The 16,718-nt window shown below is 29.1% G+C and overlaps 1 protein-coding gene across 1 annotated transcript; it reads right to left on the bottom strand.

Moving 5' to 3' along the window:
- Positions 1-281: 281 nt before the first annotated feature.
- BDBG_16814 (uncharacterized protein) lies at positions 282-769 on the bottom strand (the record flags this gene model as incomplete). Its single annotated transcript, XM_031724690.1, has 1 exon — positions 282-769. The coding sequence occupies exon 1, from the start codon at positions 684-686 to the stop codon at positions 282-284; it is 405 nt and encodes a 134-aa protein (XP_031577709.1). The 5' UTR covers positions 687-769.
- Between the last annotated feature and the right edge of the window lie 15,949 nt (positions 770-16,718).

Below are 16,718 nucleotides of genomic sequence, written 5' to 3'. Positions count from 1 at the left end.
AAACTTCTCAGTTATCATGAGACCACTTACAGATCTTACTAAGAAGGACTCAGTATTTCAATGATTAGCAGACACTGAAGCTGCATTTATATAGATGAAGAAGATATTCATTAATACCTCTCTGTTGATAATATTCAATCCTGATTATGAGACAGTTGTTGAGGCTGATTTCTCTGGCTATGTGACAGAAGAAGTGATATTGTAATATGATGATGAAGATGTTCTACAATTATGTGTCTTCATATCTAAGAAACTGAGTCCCACTGAATCATAAAAGATAGTTACCGCTCCACCACGAACTCGCTCGATTTTTCGAATAAGAACCCGCCGATAGATCCATCGAAAAGCCCTCGATCATACGAGCATTTTGACCCCATCGCCGACCGCATACCCCGTGTGGTGGTGGAGTTATCCAACCAAACGTGAACCAGACGTTCGAAACTCCTGTGTGGGATTATCCCCCGTTCTCCCCTACCACACCACAACCCCGGGCCAAATTGCCATACAAATTGTAAGGTGAAGAGACCTAGCCATATGCACCAATCTTCTTGATTTTGGAAGATCCCTGATCTGTAGTTGTGGAGATATCTGAGGAGCGACCTCCGCGAAAACCCTGTCCATCTTTGATGTTCCAAAACACCAACGCCAAGTCCCACCCTCGTACCGCCCTTCCTAATCTGGCCCATCCCCGGCAGAAAAATACAAAAAGATACCTCGGTGATAATATCAAGCACATAACCAACAGCCACTTCTGAAGTGCAACCTCTGCAGTCTGTCTTCAGTGTATCTAGACATCAACATCAAGTCTCACCCTCGTACCACCCCTCTCAATCTGGCCCATCCCCGGCAGAAAAGTACAAAAAGATACCTCAGCAACTGTATTTGATACATAATCAGCAGACACAACAACTATAAAATCAGTATATCTCAAGGTCTGACTGAGCCTTTGATCCCTGCACAGTGAGATATATTAAATCTAGTTTTAATATCTCAATATTCAATAGATTCTGCAAGAGATTGAGAACAGCAATACTAGGTTTCTATTGAATTGGAGAATTAACTCTATATTGATATAATCATTGATAAAGTCTTCTATTTTGAGATATAAATAATCAGTTCCTCTACATTCTGCTGACAATATTTATATTATTATATAGAAACAGACTTATATTCTCTATAATATCAAGACTCTGAAGAGAGAAAGTCTTGATAGAGAGTATATAGTAGTGTATATCTTAGCAGTTTCTATTTCATTCTTCTGCAGCAGTTAATGTAAAAAAAAAAAAAAATCTTAGAAATAGTTTTTTACTTCTCTTGAAAAAGTAAGGTGTTTTTCTCTGGGTTTTACACAGTATTCTTACAAAGAATTAAAAACAGAGCTGTTTTCTATCATAATTTCATATTCTTTTAAGTAAGAATTACTTTTTCAGTGACTATTATTATTATTATTATTCTTCAATTATAGATGTATGCAGTCAGAGACTATGACATCTACCTGAGAACTTTTAGTTCCCAGGGTTTTTCCTATATCTGTAAAGTTAACTATTATACATTCATCAATTTCAGATATGCAAAATCAGAAAATTTCAGCTCAGAATACAAAAATCATTTACAAATTGCAGTGTTTTAACATCTTCTGATACTTTGAAACCATTTGACAATATCATGACAAAGGAAAAGAGAACACAGTCTTAAAGATAGACACATTAAATAGATAGATAGAAAGGAATTGAAAGGAAAAGATAAAGTAAAGAAAGACTGTAACAAAACAAATTATTAAAAGATAGTATATAGCTGTTTTAACAGACTATATCTGATTAATTTCCTCCTCTTCATATTCAGATAATTTTGAATTTAGCCATTTTCTTGTAGCTGCTTGAGTTTCTGATAGAAAGTCTATTAAGTATTTAATTCCTGTCTCAGTTGAGAATAAGAATCTCATATTTAATTGATTTAGATCATACTTCTCTTTCAATCTGGCTCTGAGACTATTGTATAATGCACAGTGCATTACAATATACTCAGAATTCTCATTTGTATTACAGAATGAGCATTCTATTGAGTCAAATCTATCATCAAATCTTTGTATATAAGATTTGAAATAGCCATGTCCTAGTTTCAGCTGTATTATAGATGAGAATATTTTCTTTTTACATTTAATTGAACAAGATTTCCACTTGAGTTTTGTTTCAAATCTTGAATAATGTATACTCTTCTTTTGTTTCTGCCAGCTTTCATTTCACTTGTCTAAACAAGATTCTTTTATTTTTCTCTTTATAAAAGACCAGGACACAATTTTTTGAATAGATCTGCTTAATTCTGCACTTTTTTTTGCAGCTGAATCAGCCAATTCATTGCCATGAATATTTATATAAGCAGGAACTCAGTGCAGATGAATTATCAGCTTTGATGTTCTTCTCTTTTGAATTTTCAAAACAGAGTTTAAGATCAGTTCAAGATTCATTTGATCATTATGAATCTGACTATTTCTAAGTCTTTTTAAAGCAGCTTGACTATCAGAGAATATTCATGCCTCTTTCAAACAATTTCCTCTTTTATGAGATTTTATTTCAATGAGTTTGAAAGCTTTCACTATTGCAAATAGTTCAGCATCAAAGACTTCAGATTCACAGCCTAGATTCCAGAAATCTGAGATAAAGTTAATATTATCTTCAGTATAAGCAATGCCTGTGTCTAATCTATTCAAATTCTCATTTTTTGAGTCATCTGAATAAATCAGAATAGAGTCTTTTATATTGATTGTAGAAATTCTCTTCAAATGCTGTTCATATTCTATTCATGACAATGAATTGACTGATTCAGTGATAAAAAAGAGTTCAGAATTAAGCAGATTTATTCAAAAAACAGTGTTCTGATCTTTTATAAAAACAAGGATAAAAGAATGTTGATTAAATAAGTGAAATGAAAGCTGACAGAAATAAAAGAAGAGTATACATTATTCAAGATTTTAGATAAAATCTAAGTAAAAATCTTATTTAATTAAATGTGAAATGAAAATTTTCTTATCTATAATGCGGCTGAAACTAGAACATGATTATTTCAAATTCTATATACAAAGATTTGATGATAGATTTAATTTAACAGAATGCTCATTCTGCAATAAAAATGAAAATTCTGAGTATATAGCAATATATTATGCATTATATGATAGTCTCAGAGTCAGATTGAAGAAGAAGTATGATTTAAATTAATTAAATATGAGTCTCAGTGTAGATGAATTATCAGTTTTAATATTCTTCTTTTTTAAATCCTTATATCAGAATTTAAAATCAGTTCAAGATTCATTTAATCATTATAAATCTGACAATTTTTTAAATCTTTGTAAATTAGCTTGATTATCAGAGAATATTCATGCCTCTTTCAAGCTATTTTCTCTTTTATAAGATTTTATCTCAATAAGTTTGAAAGCTTTTACTATTATAAATAGTTCAGTATCAAAGACTTCAGATACACAGTCTAAATTTCAGAAATCTGAGATAAAATTGATATTATCTTCAGTATAAGCAATGCCTGCGCCTAATTTATTCAAATTCTCATTTTTTGAGTTATCTGAATAAATCAGAATAGAGTCTTTTATATTGATTGTAGAAATTCTCTTCAAATGCTGTTCATATTCTTTCTCTTTAGATAGTTCACTTATTTATAAGTTTATAAGAGATTCAAGCTTTTCTCTTCAGAGAGATAACTTCTCATGATCAACTTTTTCAATATTTAAAGAAGAAAATTAATTTTTAATCAGAGAGCATAGTCTGTACAGTTGAGAAGGCATCTTCTTTGAAGAATTATTTTCATTTCAATCAAGAAATCTATTTCAATGCAGTTCATTTCCAGAGTTAATTGATGAAAATGAAGAAGAGACTCTTTCTCTGATTATATGATTTAAGCTTATCTTTATAACTCTCAGAGCATAGTTTATACAGGCCTTTTTAAATCTAATAGCAGAAGAAGAAATTGAAGCTTCAATTTTCATTGCTTTAATAGAAGATGATTTAAATACTCTCAGAATTCTTCTCAAGGCTCTGTTTTACAGACTTTGAAAGAGTTCAGTGAAATTCCCTTGATTATTTCATCAAACTTGAACTTCATAATCAGCTACTGATATAATACAGGCTATATATAACTGTCTCATAGCCTGGAAGAATAGACCTCTCTCTATATTTAATAGTCTAATTATGTTGTTTAATAGTCTTTCTGCCTTGACAGTTCTTTGTTGAATGTGATATTTAAAATTCAACTTGAAGTTTAATCATACTTCTAATCATTTGATATTAACACTGGGTTTAATCTCTCTATTTAAAAGAGTTAGAGATAGTTCTTTCTCATTGAATCTAGAAAAGAAATGAATTAACTCAGTTTTATTCATATTAAATTGAATTTGATTGATATCTGCTCTAACAAAGATTTTCTTTACAGCTTCTTCAATCACTTTTAAATTCTCTTTGATAGTTTTTAAACTGTAGACTAGATCAATATTATTCATATAACTCAGAGATTGCACTATTCTCATATTTCTATTTTTGAATAGATATACAGTGTATATTATAAATAAAATGAGTGAGATTGAAAATTCTTATGATACTTCTATTTTTATCTCAGTCTTGTCTTATTTCATTTTATCAAAGAAAAGTTGTATAATTCTTTTAAATATAAAACAGTTAACTCATTTTATTAGAGAAAATGACAGTTTTAATATCTTCAAAGTCTGAATTAACTTTGACTTTGAAACATGATCAAATGCTTCTTTTATATCAATAAAAACTGCAGTTGAGATCAGATCTTCATGCTTTGCTATCTGAATATCATGAATAACTGAGAGAACAGTGTCAATTGCAGAATACTGTTTTCTATCTCTCATTTATTCACTGAATAACAGAGAATTACTGATAGAGCTTATAAAAGATAGTTAAGTAGCTATTATCTTTTCTAAAACCTTTTCTAGACAGTTCAATAGAGATATTACTCTATATAACTTGAGAATTGAAGTTTTTCTATTAGATTTTATAAGAATCACTTCAATGGCTTCTCTTCAGCATTCAGAATGATATTCATTTTTCAAGAGATTGAAAAAGAGCTCAAAATATTCATTCTTTAAGTAGGAGTATGTATTTGAATAATCAAGTGATTAATTGAATCAGGCCCTGCAGCAGTTTTAACTGAACTTGAGAAAATAGCTGACTCTAATTCATCTTGAGTAAGATCAGGTCATTCTCAGTCATTTTCATCAATATAGTTGAGAAGTGATATATTCTCTTCCTCTGAATCTGAATCTGATGAGTTTTTAAAGAGAGTTCTTATAAAAGCTTGACATTTTTTCTCAAAAGTGTTTGCTGTATATAATTCATTCTGAAACTCATATTCTAAGATTGAAAGTTTTACTACACTTCTTGTTTTAGTATAGTTAAAAGCTTTAAAAACTTTCTTTTCTTATGCTTCTTTAAGAAACTTATTTCAGCAGTCTGTTTTAGCTCTTTTAATATCTGAAAAATATTCATTTCTGACAGTTTTGAACTCTTTATCAGAAATTATATCATTCTTTCAATCTCTTCTAGCAGTAGTCAATTGGTTTCTTTTAGATGTGATATTCTCATTTCATCAAGGTTTTAAATACTCAGAAGACTTTCTCTTTAAAATATTATCTTTAAAACTTACTAGAATAATAGATGTAATGAGCTTCACTCTATTCTTAAGCATTTTATTTGAGATATCTTGACCAGGATTTCAATATAGCTTACTCTGTCTTTCAGATTTTAACAGTTTTGAACTTTCTTCAACTGTCTTTCAGTCAGCCTTTTCAAAGTTAAACTGATTAGAGAGAAGAGGATTTTCACTCATTTATTTCTCACTCAGTTCAATATTAAATTGAATAATCTTATAATCTGATTCTGATATCTCATTTGAATCAATAAATCAGTTTACAAGTCTTTTTTTTATTAGATTTTGTAATATGAAGATTAGATCTATAATAGATTTCTGTTTCATGTCTTTTCTAAAGAATGTTTGTTGATCAGACTTGTTAACTAAATCTATTGAATGCTCAAAGATTCATTCAATCAGATTATCAGCTCTTACTGCTCTTTTATATTCTGAATTTCATCAGAGATGATGTGCATTGAAATCTTCTGCAATTATAGAGTTTCTTAATGAAGTTATATTCAGAAACCCTCTATTAATTATTCAGATATTATTATTTTTCTTCAATGACTTTTCATTATAGATGTTTATAAGCTGTATAGTATTAAACTCATTCTCTTTATCTATAATATCACTCATCAGAATATCAGAGTCAGACATGATATCAAATCTTAGATTAAATTAATATCTTAATCTCTTTCTTTCATAGATTACTACTCTTGACTTTATCTCAGATTTTTGAGATATAAAGCAGTAGTAGCTTGAATGAGAAATGACATATTTTTACTCAGCATTAAAATTCAGCTTCTGAAGAAGTATAAAATCAACTTTTTATTCAAATGTAATTTGATGATAAGAATAAATGCAATTTGAGTTTCTATCTACATTATTTTAAATAAATGTGACTACAAGCGCTAGTCATCTGTAGAATGCATCTTAAGCTAATTACATTTAACCCTCTATAATTAATCAATCACTGTGTTCATTCTCTCGGGCCAGTCACTAATTTTCAGAGATGTTAGTTAGTGACTGCTACTACTCACTTGGTGATGTACACACCAAGCTTTCAGTTGCTGATCTCAGCCTCATTAGATGCTCATAGGCCTATCAATCAGCTGTCATAACCTCACTCTGTGTTAGAAACTAATCATAGGCTTGATAACTGCAGTTCTCTCTGTCAGTATTAGAGCTTGACAGTGAGCTTGCAGGCTCTAGCCTATCAGAGTGCTCTGTCTAGAGCCTAGATACACATCTAGACCTGCTAGTCAGATAATTTTCAAAATCATTCTCTGTATTTGAGAGAGAGCTAGGCTTTGATGACAGCCCTAGTTAGAGACTTGCTTAAGTAGTGTATAATCACTATATTAAGCTTGACTCTATATCATTAGAATCTTGACAGATGCACAGTAGAATAGTGAGACATTGACATCTCATATCAGCCCTGATGAGTGTTCACAGAATCTCACTTAACTAGTGACTTGGCTTGCAGTAGAGAGTTCTACCTCATACCAAGCCTTACTAATTAAGCTCAGCCTCTATTACATGGAGGCTTTCATGGGTAAGAAGTGGCAGATGCCAGTGGTGGGATTCAAACCCACGCACCTCTAATGTGTGCGGCCTTGATTACCAGTCTTATCAACTGGGCCATGCTGGCGCAATTCTTATATCTACTGTGATAGATAACATGTTTAATATGAAAGTTATAATAGATAGTAATCTATGTTATTATATAATGATTAAATCTTCAGTACATTCTCTTATTAAAGCTCTGACTTCTCACAGAATTTAATAACTTAAAGAATATTTGCATTCATTAAAGAATAAAACTAAATATAGATGTCAGAGAACATTAATATAAAAATATCTATATATATAAAGTTAATAATCTTGACTATAATCTTATACTAGAACTTGTCTGACTATCTGAACAAGGCATCTTACTGAATACTTGAAATAGAAGTTTAATATTCTTTAATAATAATAGAATTCATGAAGATAATGTTTATAAGACTATAAACCTGACACAGATCTCTGTCAATGCTTATAAAATACTCTGAAAAAGAAGTTATTAATAAGATTACTGACAAAGTCACTGATAGTAGAATTATATAACAATCTATTTTATTAGTCTGATTAATATTAAGAAAGCTCTAGAAAAGTTATTCTGTACTACAATAATAGATTCTTATATAAAACTCTTTTAATAATATTATAAATATCTAGATGTCTTCTGATAAGATAATATTACAAACATACTCTTCTTACAAGACTCAGAAGTGAATCACAGTATTAAGTTAGAAAAAAATAATAAGAATTCTGAGTCACTGTGAGACTCGCTTTATAATATGTCTTAAGATGAACTTCTTCTTCTTCAGAAGACACTCAATGATCTATTGAATAAGAAATTTATATGTATTAGTAACTCTTTCACTGCAGCTTCTATTCTCTTTGTAATGAAATCAGATAAAGAACTCTGATTCTGTATGAACTATTAAGATCTGAACAGATTAATAAAGAAAAACTGCTATTCTTTATTTCTTATCAATGTAACTCTAGCTTGTATCAGATAAGCTTAATAGTTTACAAAGCTAGATATTATCACTGCATTTTATAAAATTTATATTATTAAAGAAAATAAATGACTTACAGTATTCTAAACATACTGTAATCTCTTTAAATAAGTAGTCACACTGTTTAAACTAGCTAATACTCTCAGTACATTTCAGAAGTATATCAACTGAACACTCTGAGATTTTCTCAATGAGTTTATATCTGCTTATCTTGATAACATTCTCATCTTCACTGATGAATTCAGAAAGAAACATCAGAAACATGTGTAAAGAGTATTATAATAACTATAAGAAGTAGAACTACTAATAGATATTAATAAGTGTGATTTTGAAGTCAAGAGTATAAAATATCTAGATTTTATCATAGAAGCTGATAAGAAAATCTGAATGAATTCTGAGAAGATCTCTATCATTCTTAAATGAGAAGCTTGATGTAGTGTGAAGAGTGTATAAAGCTTCATTGAATTTACTAACTTCTATCAGAAATTTATATAAAACTTCTCAGATATTATAAGATTACTTACAGAACTTATTAAGAAGAACTCAGTATTTCAGTAATCAGCACACACTGAAGCTGTATTTATATGAATAAAGAAGATGTTCATCAATACCTCTCTGCTAGTAATATTTAACTCTAATTATAAAATAGTTATTAAAGCTGACTTATCTGACTATATTATAGAGAAAGCTATATTGCAATATAATAATAAAGATATCTTATAATTATACATCTTTATATCTAAGAAACTGAGTTCTGCTTAATGCAACTATGAGATCTATAATAAGAAACTTCTCACAATAGTATACTATTTAGAAGAATAAGACTCTGAACTTCAAAGTATCTTCAGATTTAAGATAATCACAGATTATAAAAATCTTAAGTATTTTACAATTATCTGTAAGCTTACTGAATAACAGATATGATAATCTGAGTTATTAAGCTGTTTTCATTTCATGATACACTATTGCTCTGACAGTTAGAACTTGATAATAAATGCTCTTTTATAATGAGACTAAGATATACTGTCTGATATAACAGACACTTACTGAATAAACTGAGAACATCAGCTCTTGAATCTGAAAATACTAGTTAATTATGATTTGATAACTCACAACACTATACACATCTCTTTAACTAGAATAACTCTTGAATCTTTCCTGAAAGAACTATGATATATAACAGCTCAGACTGATGAACTTCTTCAGACTCTTACTGAAGTAGTATAATAAGAAGTATCTTAACTCTCTTCAGAACTATGTATAGAGATTAATATCTTAGAATATTTAATTAATAATAATAATACTCTGTGATTCTGTAAATAATATTAAGTCTCTCAGTCTGAACCTCTACACACTCAGATAATATAAAAGATGCATGACTTATATATAACTGATTATTCAGACTGTGAATAGCTGTATTGAATAATCTCTCAGAAATTGTATTAATCTGAGATATTAAACAGTATCAGATGCTTTGTCTGAAACTGCAACTATTATTTCTCTATCATCTTATAAAAGAATTGTAGAAAAGACCTGTTAAAATTACTTGATATCTCTGATAGAAGCTGATAAGATGTAGTAATTGACTTTGCTATCAATCTCTCTAAGAGTAAGAGTTATAGAAATGTTCTGATTATTATTAATTAATTAAGTAAGAGTATAATATTAAAATCTTCTAATAAGATGAATACTGAACAAGTCACTGAAGTCTTCTTATAGAGTTTATTCTATTGAATACATGAATTACTGAGATCTATAATATTGAATTAAGACTGTTAATTTATAAGCACTCTCTGAATAAGAATCTGTCAAGTTCTCAAGATTATATACTATTTATTAACTACTTATCACTTTAAGACTGATGATGCATCAGAATGAATAATTCATACTGTAAAGAATTATCTTTATAAGTTCTATAATTATCTATAAGATGATTAACATAATCATCTTCTACATACAAAGATTATTATCAATAACTAAGATACTATCTTAATAGATGTAAGTCTGTTCTTTCTTATACACAGTTATTATATGAAAGTGTTGAATCTTCTAAAGATTACACAGTTTATACTGAATCTCTGCAGTCTGATTCAGATTGTAAATAATATAGTAATAAAGCTCTGAAACATCTATGACTGAGCAGAAGTCTTTATAGCAAGTATTAAATAAGATTAAGAGAACTGAATTAATATTCACTGAGATCTTACTAAGTAATATAAGATAGAAGATCTGATGTGATTAAATCTTAAGAATATACACATCACACATTTATCTCATATACTGAATTATTACTATATTAAGTATAAAGTGATAGAAGTTCTAAAAACTTATAACTACTATCTTAATATATCATTAAAGATTCACGATGTCTTTTATATAAGCTTACTTTACTATACTATTATGAATTCATTCTCTTCTTAACTGACTTCTGACTGACAGTCATTAGAAATTATAGAAGAAGATAATAAACTTAAGTAAGAGATTGAAGATATTTTTAATAAGAGACTTTGCAGCTGTGACTGATAATATTTTATAAAGTAAGTCAGCTATAATTATCTGATCTAAACTTCAAGCTTTATATTATCTGAAACAGCAGCTCTTGACTAATAGAAATTATACACAATCTCACTTCTGAAAAGAAGAAGTTAATGTGATAAGCTATATCTGATTAATTATATAGACTATTTTATTATACTTCATAGATTCTGCTGAAAAGCTCTGATTCTTAGTCATTCTCAATCACTGATTCTCAGTTGAAAAATCTATGAAATTTCCATTCTTTTATCTCAGAATTTCTATTCTTTCACTCTGAAGCTTTACTACATATATGTATAAATATTCACTCTGATTACTGATTTTCACACTTTCTCTTTTTTTTCCTTCTCTAATGTTTTTCACTTCTGTATTATAAAATCTATAAATATTATACTGATCTATTCAGTATAGATCTCTTACAGTATTAAATAGAAAAAGAAGTAGAAATCTTGAATAAGATAATAACATTCAATAATGAATAATAGTTGAAGAATGAAAATGTTAGTGAATAAGTGATGTATAATAGTGAAAGCTTCTCTAAGAGCGGCTTACATTATGATCATGTGATCGTGATTGAATCTGATAAGAGAGAATGTGATTCGGAAGAATGTACAACCGCCGGATAATAGCGCGGCCGTTTTCAAACATGCTTATGAATGTAAAAGAAGCCCTAGCAGCCACTAATTAATTTAGTATAATGTATATAAGAAGCCGGCGTACATCTGTAATTGTACGCTGGCTCAAGCAACCTTTGAATCATAAATACTTACTGAAGTAGTATATCAAGAAGTATTCTAATTTTCCTCAGAGTTACATATAAGCATCAATATCTTAAAATACTTAATTGATAATAATAATACTTTGCAATTCTGTAAATAATGCTGAGTCTCTCAATCTAAATCTTTACATATCAGAATAATGCAAGAGATGTATAATTTATATATAACTGATTATTTAAGTTATAAGTAACTATATTAGATAATCTCTCAAGAGTTCTACTAATCTGAAATATTAAATACTATCAGATATTTTGTCTGAAACTGCAACTATTATTCTTCTATTATCTTATAAAAGAACTATAGAAAAAATCTACTGAAATTACTTAATATCTCTGATAGAATCTGATAAGATGTAGTTATTAACTTTACTATTAATCTCTCTAAGAGTAAGAGTTATAAGAATATTCTGATTATTATTGACTGACTGAGTAAAGATATAATATTGAAATCTTATAATAAGATGAACACTGAACAAGTTACTGAAGTCTTCTTATAAAGTCTATTCTATTAAATATATAAATTACTGAGATCTATAATATCTGATTAAGACTGTTAATTTATAAGCACTCTCTGAACAAGAATTTGTTCAGTTCTCAAGATTATTTATTATTTATTAACTACTTATTACTTTGAGACTGACAGTGTATCAGAATGAATAATTCAGAACTATCTTCATAAGTTCTGTAATTACTTATAAGATAATTGATATAATCTTCTTCTATACACAGAGTGACAGGCTGCGCTTGATTAATTATATAGACTATTTCATTACACTTCATAGATTCCCGCTGAAAGCTCTGACTCTTAGTTACTGATTCGTAGCTGAAAAAGTCAGGGAATTTCTATTCTTCCGCTCTGTAAAAGACCTACACTGAATAGATTGATATGATATTTATAGATCTTATAATACAAAAGTGAAAAATGTTAGAGAAGGAAAAAAGAGAAAGTGTGAGAATCAGTAATTGAAGTGAATATTTATACGTGTACGCGGTGAAGCTTTGAGATGAAAGAATAGGTATTTCATGTACACAGTGAAGCTTCAGAGTGAAAGAATAGAAATTTTATAAGTTTTTCAGCTGGGAATCAGTGACTGAGAATTGAAGCTTTCAGTGAAATCTATGAAGTGTAATGAAATAGTCTATATAATTGATTAAGTACAGCTCATTATATTAGTCTCTTCTTTTCAGAAGTGAGATTATATATAGTTCTCATCAGTTAAAAGCTGCTGTTTCAGATAACACAGAGATCAGAGTTCAGATTAAGTAATTATAGCTAACTTATTTCATAAGATATTATTAACTATGACTGTGAAATCTCTTATTAAAAATATCTTTAATCTCTTACTTAAGTTTATTATCTTCTTCTATAATCTTTGACAGCTGTCAGTTGAAAGTTAATTAAGAAGAGAATGAATTAATAATAGTACAGCAGAGTAAGCTTATATAAAAAACATTATAAATCTCTGATAATGTGTTAAGATAGTAGTTATAACTGTCTAGAACTTCTATCACTTTATACATAGTATAATAGTAATTCAGTATATAAGATGAATATATAATCTGTATATTTCTAAGATTTAATCACATCAGATCTTCTATCTTATATTACTTAGTAAAATCTCAGTGAATATTAATTTAATCTTTTTAATCTTGTTTAATACTTATTATGAAGGCTTCTACTCAGTCACAGATATCTCAGAGCTTTATTATTATATTATCAGTGATCTGAATTAAACTATAGAGATTTAATATGAACTGTATAATCTCTAGAAGATTTAACACTTTCATATAATATCTATATATAAGAAAGAATGAGCTTATATCTGTTGAAACAGTATCTCAGTTATTAATAGTAACTTCAGTGTGTAGAAGAAGATTATATCAGTTATGTTATAAATAATTACAGAACTTATAAAGATAATTCTTTACTATCTGAATTATTCATTCTGATATATCATCAGTTTCAGAGTGATAAGCAGTTAATAAGTAATATATAATCTTAAGAAGTTGACAGATTCTGGTTTAGAGAGTACTTATAAATTAACAGTCTTACTTAAATATAATAGATCTCAGTAACTTATACATTCAATAGAATAGACTCTATAAAAAGACTTTAGTGACTTATTCAGTAATTATCTTATTACAGGATTTCAATATTACATCTTTACTTAATTAGTCAATGATGATCAGAATATTCTTATAACTCTTACTCTTAGAGAGATTAACAGTAAAATCAATAACTATATCTTATCAGATTCTATCAGAGATATTAAGTGATTACAGTAGATCTTTTCTACAGTTCTTTTATAAGATAATAGAAGAATAACAGTTGCAGTTTCAGATAAAACATCTGATACTGTTTAATATCTCAGGTCAGTAGAACTCTTAAGAGATTATTTAATACAGTTATTCACAATCTGAATGATTAATTATATAAGAATTATACATCTCTTACATTATCTGAGTGTATAAGAGTTCAGAGTGAGAGACTCAGTATTAGACTGACTGTGTGACCATGTCTGAGACCAGGATCAGAATATTTGATAGTCTCATTATCAATTCAACTGATCTCATTACACAGTTTTAAGATTATATAGTGGTCTCATACTGTCTTAGTGAGACTTACTGTCTACTCTTATCACATTTTTCAAATGAGATTGTGATTTTCACTTCTCAATTTAAATTATTTTTATTTCTTTAAATGACTTTAAATCTCATTTAAGTGTTATCAAAAAGCATTACTTTTTAAAAAATTAAAAATAGGCTAAAAAAACCTTAAAATGTCTAAAAATAGTAACTTTATACCAAGAATGAGACTAAATGAGATCAAATGAAACCACTTTCTTATTTTTTCTAAGTCATGATTCTATTTTGAGATTTGATATATAGTCACTTGCATGTTTTTTTAATGATTAGTCCCAGCGTGTGGCGGGCTGCGCCCGATCAATTATATAGACTATTTCATTACACTTCACAGATTCCAATCACTTCATTCTCAAACGCGTACACTCTGATCCTCAGCCGTTATAAACGCGTATAGATTCTTCCGCTCTGAAGCCTCACTGTGTACATTATCACATATGCATATAAATATTCACTTTGATCACTGATTCTGGCACTTTCTCTTTCTTTTTCTTCTCTAACATTTTTCTCTTTGTTATATAAGACCTATCAATATAATACCAATCTATTCAGTGTAGGCCTCTTATATTAGAAAAACATTCATTGTCTTCTTATTAGAAATGATTATTCATGCATTGTCTTCTTATTAGAAATGATTATTTATTAAGAGATATCTGAACATGTAATAACATGTAAGACAGAGAAACAGTTAAGCAGACACTGAGTTCTCAGATAGAAGCTTACTCACCAGTTATTCTAACTCTGTAATAAGATCTTATAAAGAGAATGTCAGTGAAAGACCTGAGAGTTCTGACACTCAGACATATGAGATATTCATATGATTACACTTCTTCAGATTTCACAGATATCACACATCTGATAAACAATATAATCATGTCTAATAATAATATGAGAGAACTCTCGAGCGCGAGTATAGAAGTGATATCACAGTGACTTCAAGCAATGTTGAAATTACAACAACAATAAATAGCTGATATGCATGCAACTTAACAATGTCAATATGAAGAGATTCAATGATTATCATAACAAGAAATTTATGCAATTTCAATATCTACAGAATTGAATATAAAAGCACTGAAAGAATGCTTAGATACTTCTGCATATTTCAATGCTTCTGATCTCACTCTCTACTCATTATAAAGGATGAAAATGCTCATGAAACTGAGTGTAGATGAAGATGCCATTGATTTATTAATCAATCAAGATTGATATATCAATAGACAATTGAAGAATCACATGAAACAGAAGTTTCATTCATGAATGAAAGCATGTAAATCAGTGTTATGAATGTCTGATAATATCATTAAACATCTTGATATTCTGTTTCAAGACACTGCCATACAATAGAAAGTGTTAGATTGATTACAGAGCACTTAACAGAGAAACACTTCTCTTACAACATTCATCTCTAACTTTGATATTGAGATTCTAGAAGTAGATGATCAATCTTGAGAGAATTGAATGAAGATTAGCATGCTCAAGAAGACATTAACTTTCAAACTCTTGCAGGCTCTTGTAAGTGTAGATGAAGACCAGACTTATGAAGATTTCTACACACAGCTCTGAACATTGAATGACTGTCTTATCAAGCTCAAGAGTATATAGAACAGTGATAGAAGATATTACACTTCAGTCACTCATACACCTGCGCTGAAGAACAGCAATGATGCAGATATCATGAACTGAATAGATTTAAATATCTATGCATAAGCAAGAGTTTTCACTGTTCAAACAGGCTTCTGAGTCTCTGAAATCACTCTCAAGAAAGTCACTGATCAACATCAATGTGAAGTATACATCAACTGTAACTGATTAGAATACATTGCTTTCAACTGCTGATTGACCTATGTGTCTCCACACTCAAGAGAAAGACTGGCACCTCCTCAATCAAGAGAAAGATCAGTGTCTTCTCATTCAAAGAATGAATCAGTGCCTGTCTGCATCAATCACATTGCAGTGAAGAAAGATTCAGAAGATAACTATAAGAATACTCTGATGAAACAGGGAAAAGATTAGCTCCTGTTCAAATTTGTAAACAGAAGCTTGAGGAGATCAGACAACAATAATTTAAAGAGAAAATGACAATAAATACAATTCTTGTATCTACTGTAATTGATAATATATATAATATGAAAGGCATGATAGACAGTGATCTATATCACTATGCAATGATAAAATCTTCAGTCATAAGACATCATAATCTTCAGTGTATTCTCTTATCAAAACCCTGACTCCTTGCAGAATTTGATGATTCAAAAGACATTTATACCTGTTACATAGTAAAGCTGATCATAGATGTGAGAGAACATTAACATGAAGATGTCTATGTATATGAAGTTAATAATCTTGATTACAATCTTATGTTAGAACTTGCCTGACTATCTGAATAAGACATCTTATTGAATGCTTGAAACAGAAGCTTGATATTCTCTAACAATGATAGAATTCATGAAGATGATATTTACAAGATTATGAATCTGACACAGATCTCTGTCAACATGTATAAAATACTCTGAAAAAGACATCATTAACAGTTGAAT

This window comes from Blastomyces gilchristii (assembly GCF_000003855.2).
Source record: "Blastomyces gilchristii SLH14081 genomic scaffold supercont1.5, whole genome shotgun sequence".
NCBI lineage: Eukaryota > Fungi > Ascomycota > Eurotiomycetes > Onygenales > Ajellomycetaceae > Blastomyces > Blastomyces gilchristii.
This window is presented reverse-complemented; position numbering and strand designations above follow the sequence as displayed.